The 9,489-nt window shown below is 46.6% G+C and overlaps 1 protein-coding gene across 1 annotated transcript in view; it reads right to left on the reverse strand.

Moving 5' to 3' along the window:
* Nucleotides 1–923: 923 nt before the first annotated feature.
* sh3rf1 (SH3 domain containing ring finger 1) overlaps nt 924–9,489 on the reverse strand; it is a gene marked incomplete at its 5' end in the record, with an annotated part of 38,726 nt that continues 30,160 nt past the window's right edge. Inside the window, 6 exons of the mRNA XM_080550450.1 lie at nt 924–1,721; nt 1,849–2,210; nt 3,104–3,414; nt 3,823–4,088; nt 4,180–4,350; nt 8,976–9,103. Coding sequence (XP_080406576.1) covers nt 1,553–1,721; nt 1,849–2,210; nt 3,104–3,414; nt 3,823–4,088; nt 4,180–4,350; nt 8,976–9,103 — 1,407 coding nt within the window. The 3' untranslated portion in view covers nt 924–1,552. The remainder of the gene's footprint in view (nt 1,722–1,848; nt 2,211–3,103; nt 3,415–3,822; nt 4,089–4,179; nt 4,351–8,975; nt 9,104–9,489) is intronic.

A 9,489-nucleotide genomic window follows, 5' to 3' on the forward strand; every position in this document is an offset into this window, starting at 1 on the left:
TGAAGCAAGACACGTTAAGAATGAATCATTAAAATGAAGATGAAGAATGTGTGAAGGAGAACCTTCAGGGCTCATGTTGTGTGTTGCTGTGTGTATCCACGCTGGAAACTGTGCAGCAGACACTAGAGCAGCTGGTCCGTGTGGATATAAATATAAATATATTAAAATGTATCAGAGTTGTGCATGGTTTACTGTATGTGATTGTGTCTGTCACTCTCTTGCGATATAGAGCTATGTCAGAAAGTTACTCTACTATTAGGGAAAGGGGGAGCAGCTACGATGTCCGATAAGTACATATAGAATATAGTTAGTAATATTTGATTGGTCTATGGAGTGTATCTTTTAACACATCAAAAAGGCAAAAAAAAGAAAGAAATCTATATCCAATTATTAAACGATGATCTACAGCAGATGGCTTTCCTAGCTTTGAGCAAACTGAATCAGATCATCGAACAGCTCAACATTTCCACCAAGACGTCACTCTGTAACAAGGAGAACTGGGAGCCCGCAGGAAACCCGGTTTGGGGCAGTAGGTTGTGCAAACTCCATTGTTGGCAAGGGGGCAACTCCAAGGCCCCATTCCAAACCAAATTGTGTGCCTACTTTCCCTTGGCCTCCCATAATGAATCTCAAAAGGAATCCAAGCAGAAGGTATTGAGCTATAGCCATAAGGCTGGTACCTATTCAGTCCTCTCAGATCCGCCGGGAAGGAGTCAACAGGGATAGAAGATCAGGTTAAATGGATCAGATTGGGATTAGGCCCAACTCTACCAGTTGACTTGAGAGGACTGTTGACACCGCTGACTCTCTTCCCTCCCGTCTGCTGAGCTCTTAGACAGCAGCCTGTCAGCCAAGACTTCATGCAATATTAACATACAGCATCTCAGCCAATCAGAGACGAGCATAAAGGATGTCAGAAACGTAAGGCAGGAGCCAACTGAGGCCCTAAACCCTTTACACAAACAAAACAAGGCCAAGCTCATCTTTTCCCGAAAACTAAGAAATAAGTTACCATTTTGTAATATTTCCATCTATTTAAAAAGTTCATCTTGTTGTAGCTTTTGTGACTCAAATCATCTTTGTTTTTCCTTATATACAATAAAGTGAGGAACAGTAAAAGGCACACATTTAACATTTCTGAATCATTGACAGAGATATAAATAACGGACTAAATAAACCGACATGAGTAGTGTGCTCTCCTCTCCAGCTCTGTCCACTGTGCTTTCACCGCCTACAGACATCTCTCTCTCTGCAGCCCCTGACTGTCTCAAGACAGAAGAAAGAAACATGATGATTTCTCTTCTCTGCTCTGCTCTGCTCGAGAGCCATTCCAGCCTCTGGTGAAGGTTTGTTCATTTGCATTTGGTTCTGACCTGACCACCTTCTCATCAATCGATCAATTGATCAATCAATGAATCAATGCTGATCTGGTGGGTTGGCTCACGGTTTTGGCCCTGTCAAAGGCAAAACAAAGTCAGACATGGTTTACGATCAGGTCAGTTCACATTGCGGTTGAGTAGCAGTCCCGCTTAGGTTGAGTAGCGGTTTGGTCTTAGATGCTGTCGACGAAGCTTCCGGGGAACAGTCCGGTCCTGCCGTTCCTCTGCAGCGTGCCTTTGAACCAGCCATCCTCCCGCTTCCTGTGGACGAACACGATGTCACCCTCCTTCAGCTCCAGCTCCGCCTCGCTCTGCGGGGGGTAAGACACCACCACTCTGTACCTGTGTGTGTGTATGTGCGTGCGTGTGGTTGGGGGGAAGGGCACAGGTTCAGTAATGCACTGCAAGAATAAAAAAAAGCAATGACCGTATTTCACCTTTTGGCCAATCAAACGGGTCAGTGGCCTACCTTTCGCATATGATTGGTCGGGCGTCGTGTTGCTGGGACAGGAGAGAGGAGCAGGCCTGGCGAGGGGGCGGGGCGATGGGAGCACAGCTGTCCAGGGGGCTGCTTTTGCGATGGGAGGACTCCGGGCCTGAGGAGAAGGCGGTGGCGGACTCAGGCTCCACGCGGATGTGGTTCCCAGTGGAGACACCCACCGAGGGGGAGGAGGAGGAGGGGGGGCTGGGGGTCTCGGGGCCCATGGCCCCCTGGAACACATCCCCCCCAGCAGCAGCCTGCTCTGCCTCCAAGGTGGGGGAGGAGGGGGGGGAGGAGCGCGCCTTCTTCTTGTTAGACGACAGCAGTTTCAGGAGGCCTTTCTTCTCCCTCTGCGGAGAAACGAGAGGAAGAGAACTCGTATCAACGGCTCAGATCGGCGAATACTTAGATGTTGACATGACACCAATATGGAATATTGAATAACTCAATATGAGAACGTCTTCAGGAATTTTGAAATGAATTAATGAGTTTTAAAACAGTACAGGCAGGCTACCGCTTCCATTGTAGAATACTGCTCAAACAGAATGATCATCATAGGGGAGAAATGATTAGCTGCTTTGGCTATGCGGCTCCGGCATCTGATGAGATCATTCGCTCGCAGACTAACGAGTGTTCTGTGATGAGGACCGGAGGCAGCTGCTAGCTAACTTTGTAGAAGGATGGCCTCATCTGACTCCCCTCTCTCTCTCTAACTCAATTCCCATGGCACGCTGGTGAAACAGACGCCGCTCTGTGTATAAACTGCTACTTAAGACTTAACTCCAGCGGCGGGGCCTCTGTTTTTTTTTGGGACAGTGAAAAAACACCCCCAAGAAGAGAGTTTGCTTGGTATTCTCAGTAATTGGAAGCAAACAAAAGGACCAGACACTCCCAGACGAATGTGAAGTATTTCAGCCATCCAATGGAGAGGTGTCATGCTATATGTGTGTTAGCCGTGATGATAAGATAGAATGCCAGAAATATGCTAACATTGCCTGGCCATGCCAACAAGCTACATGTCTGGGGGTTTGAGCTGGCATGTGCATGACTGGCACAAATCCTTGGTAAGTGTCAGCATTTATCATCATGGCTAACATGGGCTGCCCATACCAATAAGCCATGGCCGGGGCTGGTATGTGCATTGCTGGCATAAATCCTTGCTAAGTGATGAATCATTATTTTAATAATAATACAACACCACTGAGTCATGGCATCTCAAGATCTACTACTGAACCCCCCCCACCTTGGCATCCTTGTCCAGGCGACAGGCGAGGGCAGAGTTCCCAGAGGCAGTGTTCCCGAGGGCTGTGGTGTTTCCGATGGGCACAGTGAGGGCCGCTAAAGGCCGCAGGGCGTCACCCTCCAGGGACGCGGCGCTCATGTTGGGGGGTGTCAGGGAGGCCGAGGCACAGCCCATGGCCAGGGGGGGGCGGGTACAGCCTTGGGGGGTGGAGGAGGAGGAGGGCTGGGGGCACAGGGCCAGGTATGCCACGGGGGACTGGGCCTGGAGGGGGTGGACGGCAGCCGTGGGCCGGTCCTGACTGTGGCAGGCAGCTGGGAGACACACAGAGGAGGGGCTGGGTTAGACCAGACCCAAACCAAGACATGTGGAAACACACACTTTACTCACATGTTCACACACACACACTCACTCCTACAGTACAAACTCCCAAGTCACACACACACACACACACACACACACACACACACACACACGCACACACACGCACACACACGCTATGTGCCGGAGTGCCGAATGGTAAATGGATTCCTCTCTTGTTTAATTGGTACCATATGAAAATGACAAACACGTCTGTAAACATTATATGGAGCAGCACACATTATAAGGCCAGCCCGCTAAAGGAACACTCAAAGTTCTCTACTTTGTGTTGTTCACCCTCAAAACATGACAGAAACCGGGGGAAACACACCATGGTGTCGGGCACACACACAAACTCCTACCTGTCCTGACAGCGTTGCGTGCCTGGTTGACAGTCATCTGGGAGGTCATGTGCATCAGCACCTTGGCCTGCTGGCCCGTTGCCAGCTGAGCTGCTGTCACCACGGCGCCAGAGGAGGGGGCGGGGCCTGGGATCATGGGGAGGGGCTTGTTGAAGTCTCCCAGAGGGCTGGAGGCGGAGGGGGACGGGCTGACAATGGTGACCCCCCGGCCCGCCTGGGTGACCAGACTCAGGGCCACCTTGGGCTGACTGCTGCCTGAGGCCGTCCTGACAGGAGAGGAGAGGAGAGGAGGGTATATACAAAAGTGTGTGTATGTGTATTCAAAGGTATGTGTGTGTGTGTGTGTGTGTGTCATACCTGCTGACAGGGCTCATGTAGTTCCCGGGGAACACGCCTATTTTCCCTGTGTGCATGGACGTCCCCTTGAACCAGCCATCCTGGCAGCGCTCCAGCACCAGGAACATCTCCCCCTTCCTCAGCTCCAGCTCATCCTCCTTCCGCGGTGCGTAGGGGAACAGGGCCACGTAGCTGGGAGAGAGAGGAGAGAGGGACACACACGCATTGGAAAAGAAACTCCGATAACACACAGGCAGGAGCAGACGACACACAGTAACACATAAGCGCACTCACTCACTCCTCATTCACTCACTCCTCACTCACTCACTCCCTCACTCCTCACTCACTCCTCACTCCTCATTCACTCACTCCTCACTCACTCAGATATCTCACAAGGTGACAGATGGAGGCTCCTCTGGTGCTACTTCATTCAGAGAGAGATAGAGATAGAGATAGAGATAGAGGAGATAGAGATAGAGAGAAAGCTGCAGTCTGCTATGTGTTACAGTTTGACACAGCAATGTACACAGCAATGTAGGTCAGCGCTCCACAGTGGTGTGTAATGGGACTGGGGGGACAGGAGGCATTTGGGCTTCTGACAAATAGTCAACACTTTCACTGGTGCCAGCGAAGGAGGGAAATGCAAAGAAATTCAGAGACAAACACACACATGGACACACGCTCGCACACAGACACACACACGGACAAAGACACAGTTTGGGGAGGCGGGGTGTATCTAATTCCAATCAGGTGTCTGGAGTCTCTCCAGGGAGTAATGGGATCAGAGGTGAGGGGTCAGGGGTGACAGAGAGGGTCTGAGATGAGACCCGGGAGACTCCCCACCCCTTCCTTCACCTGTGTGCTGCCTCACACTCTGCCCTGACAGCTGAGGGGGTCACAGAGAGGCGAGGACAACCTTCTCTACACCAACCCGGTCCACCATGAACCAAGCCATCGCTGTGTGAAGCCCCTTTCACACATACGAGCCATCCCAGTAGATTCCATGCAATTTCCAGGGTCGGCGTATGTTTGAAGGCGACTGACCAGGGAAATCCGCTCGGGCAATTACCCTGGTCGAGACCATGTATAATTCCATGGAAAGTACCGTGTCGCGGTATGTCTGAACGGAAGCCGGAACATTGCCTGGTCAGTCTCCTTTCACAGCTGTCCGGCATAGCGCAACCAGCAGGGCAGAGCGCATAAGAACTAGGGGTACAACGGTTCAGTTGGCCCACGGTTCGGTATGAACCTCGGTTTTTGGGTCACGGTTCACGGTTCGGTACGTTTTTTTTTTTTTTTTAAATGCTACTATTTATTTACAAACTGTCACTTTACTTTATTTTGCTTATACTTATGGAACTTTAACATTTAGATACATTCCAGAATATGACTGGTATATTGTATAATATAAATATATATAAACAAAAAACACTTTCAAATGTAAGAAAATTACATAAACACTTTCAAATGTGACTTGTTGTTGGAACTACAGATCATAAACTTTCAAATGATGTGTCATACATTGAAAACCGAAAAAAGATGATGAAGTTAGAGTCATTTGAATGTTGTTAGACGTCAGGCACATATAGGGTTAAACTGGCTGTCATTGAAACCGGAAGCAAACGCTGCTAACAGCTAGCGGCTAACAAAGCACAGCGCTACGAACGTCTAAACTGTATTTTAATAACATCACAACATGCTGATAAGATAGATGATCACACAGTCCTTGCTTTTGAACACGTCCTAAAATTAAAGTATGTTTACAAGCCATGCATCACTTAACGTTAGCCTCAAACAATAACAATGAATCCATTCCACAAAGTATACATATAGCCGTTTCACGCGAGTGGTTTACGGTTTCACCAGCTGGCGTCACAAAAAAAAGTGCCTCTTAGGCTTGGGGACTAGTATATAATAGGAGAGGAAGAAATGAAAGTAAAAATGCACTTTAGCTATGAGAGCTGTACTAGCTGTAGGGCTGCCACGATTAGTCGACTAGTCGCGACGACGTCGATTACCAAAATCGTCGCCAACATATTTGGTAATCGACATCGCCGCATGTTTTTTTGGAGCAGATTTTTTTTTTTACTTTTATTTTACCAGGCGAGACAATTAAGAACAACATTCTTGTTTACAATGCCGGCCTGCATTAAGCGATAAGCATTCGTTTTTCTTCCCTGAAGCTGCCACTGGCTAGCGTCTCCCAGTGTCTTTGATGTACATGCGCAGTGTCGGTCATCCGGGGCACACGTGACGTCCCCAGAAAAACAAACAGAGAAATGTCTTCCCGTCCTCGTACCTCTAAAGTGTGGGAGCATTTCAACCACAACGTTGAAAAAAAGAATGTAAAATATACAATTTGCAAAGCTGAACTCGCTTATCATGGCAGCACGTCTATGATGCGCGAGCATCTAAAAAGGAAGCACGTTGTGGCAGATGACGAGGAAGACGATGGCTCGTCTCGGTAAGCTAGTTAGCTTGTTATTGGCTAACGATATCGTTACGTTAAAAGCCTTCTTACATTATTTTACGTTATGTGCTGTAACGTTGTCATCAAAGTGATACTTATCAAATAGCTAAAAATGTTGTCTTAACGTTACAGTGCTAAGAAGGCGCGTTCTACTATGGATAGTTATCTTGTCAAGATGCCAACGTGCATTTTCTCGCTATGAATGAATAGTCCACACAGGAGAGAAACAATTTCTTTGCTCAGTCTCCTGCACTTTTCTTTGTTATGTTATTTGATTGAGACCAAACCTTTTCTCTACAAACATTTCTTTTTGTGGATAATTGCTCTTTTTTAGTTGCCTTAGTGCCTACCTCATTTTATTTTGCAGCACTATTCAATACATTTAAAATGTATGTTTGATGCCAGAGATGAGTGAAGCAAAGCAAAACTGTTGTACTCTGTACAAGTATTTATTTTTGTTTTTGTATTATTTTGGTTGCCTAGTGCCTAGCCTACCTCATTTTACTCAGCAGTTTGCACTCTCTACTACTCTTTACATTACATTACATGCAAGTGATGCCAGAAATAAATCTGCAAAGTTCATTAAAATATCTATTTTTGAGTGAACAATCATTTTAATTGTCTTTATTTTTAGTTAGCACATGCCTACAACAACAACTAACAACTTCAAGCTAAATTTAGAAGCTGATTTAGAAGATGATAGCTAAATAAGAGCGATTGAGTAATTGTGCGATAAGCTGTAATTTATGATCCGATTAGTCGACTAATCGTTAAAATAATCGGTGACTAGTCGACTATGAAAATAATCGTTTGTGGCAGCCCTAATGTATCCCATATCGCATTTTAAGTGCATATAGGACATTTCTGCATTTCTGCGACACGCGTTTCTGTTCAGTGTTTTCATTCCCTCATCGCTGTATCTTCAATAAAAAAAACTGAATGAATGACCCCACAACGCAGATTTGTAGCAATCCAGGGCTTCCTCAAACTGTTGCCATGTTCTCAACTCCGCTCGCCATGAACAAACATGCGACTTTGAATGAAACACAGGATAAACCGAAAACTGCCACGGTTCACTAGTGTATTAAACCGTGGAACGTGAACCGAACGTAAAAAAAAACCTAATAAGAACTGCCTCAGACTCCGAATATCGCTACTGCTAAATATAATTCCACAACTGGACACTACTTAATTTCCAATCATAGTGGTGGTATGATATATGGCAGATATATATATATATACACACACACGGTTCTTTGGTGGAAAGGCTTTTTTTTAAAGGCATTTTTAACAAACTCCCAGCAAAGTCAAAACACCAAAATCTGCGCTCACTACCTTTTCCAGTTGAACATAAAATAAACAATTTAAATGCTGCTATTGTCTGCGAAGTTACAATTTCAAATTATGCAAAGTTCTAATGTAGCCTATGGAGACGTTGTACTTGATCCCAAAGTCTGTTCAAACCCAGGCAGCGAGACCAGCAGGAAAACACAACTAGATATTTTATAATTCTAACTGGATAGTACTTCGTTTCCAATCATAGTTAGCTAGATTACTTACTTAGCTAGCTTACTTTTAATTATCAAATGTACATTTTATGACATAGACGCAGTGCACACACACCGTCTCCTCTCAGCTGTCTTGCATCGCGCATAGCCCACAGCGCATAATTATGTCTAATTGAGTCAACTCGTATTATGCTCATCACCAAGTTCTCCCATACTGTGCTTATGGACTAGTATAGTATGTTTATATCAAGTGCTTTAGTTGGCGAGCGAACTTGGTTATGGTAAGCACTGGTAATACGAGTTGACTCGCTGGAATGAGACAGGCGCGCGAGACTGTCACACACACCACATATCTGCCACATATCATACCTCCATCCCACATGTATTTCCATCCTATTTTTCAATATAAAACAGAGGTATATGGCAGAAATATATGGTACATGGCAGTCCCACGCGCCCGTCCCGCTCCAGTTCTGCATCCAGTTGAATGCATGTATTGAATGCAATGATTCAAGTAGATCGCGAACCAGGGAACAGACATGTGTGAAAGGGAGCAACACGGGAATCTACTGGCATTTGGCTCATGTGTGAACGGTCGACACAGCTTGGGATTCCATGGAAATGACAGGGAACTATGTGTGAAAGAGACTTAAGTCAACCTGGATTCCCCATTTGCCTTGCACATGTCCTTGTGTAACCGAGGTGAGATGGGAAACTCATTCCTCTGGCTAGCTTTTCAGTGGATGTTGCGGTGTAACATGGGGTATTTTTGGTGGGGTAATGCAGGAGAAGCAGTGTGTGTGTGTGTGTGTGTGTGTGTGTATGTAATGTGTACTCACACGGTGGGCCTCTGTCTCCCTCCTTGGTCACTGGTACTGGGGGAGGGCCTCTGCCCAGCAGCCAATGACGATGCTGCTCCCATCGCTGAGGATTGTGGGGGGGGAGGTGGGGGTGGTGGGAGTGCATTCTGGGAAACACAAATAAACAACACTGACCATTGGGGACCAGAAATAAACACAGGAACTAGCTAACCGTGTGTGTTGACAATACGTTTTCCATTCTTCAAGTTCAGCATGATGTAATGTCGTAACATGACCCCCGGCCTGTTAACCAATGACTAGGGGTTACATAACCAGAGAAACCAGTCGCTGAAAAGAGTGATATCGTTTTACTCTCTGCTTACTACGGTATGGGAGTATCGCTTGGCAGAGACGTTTGGATCATGTCCCCAACTTCTCCTCTGGAACATGGGAATCTCCACTCCCGCTCGCTATGTGCTTGTTTGATGGGTTGCTAGGAAACCCAGTGTGCCGGATGGTAAATGGATTCCTCTCTTGTTTAATTGGTACCATA

Source organism: Nansenia antarctica (genome assembly GCF_963989245.1).
Source record: "Nansenia antarctica genome assembly, chromosome: 1".
In the NCBI taxonomy this organism is placed as follows: Eukaryota; Metazoa; Chordata; class Actinopteri; order Argentiniformes; family Microstomatidae; genus Nansenia; species Nansenia antarctica.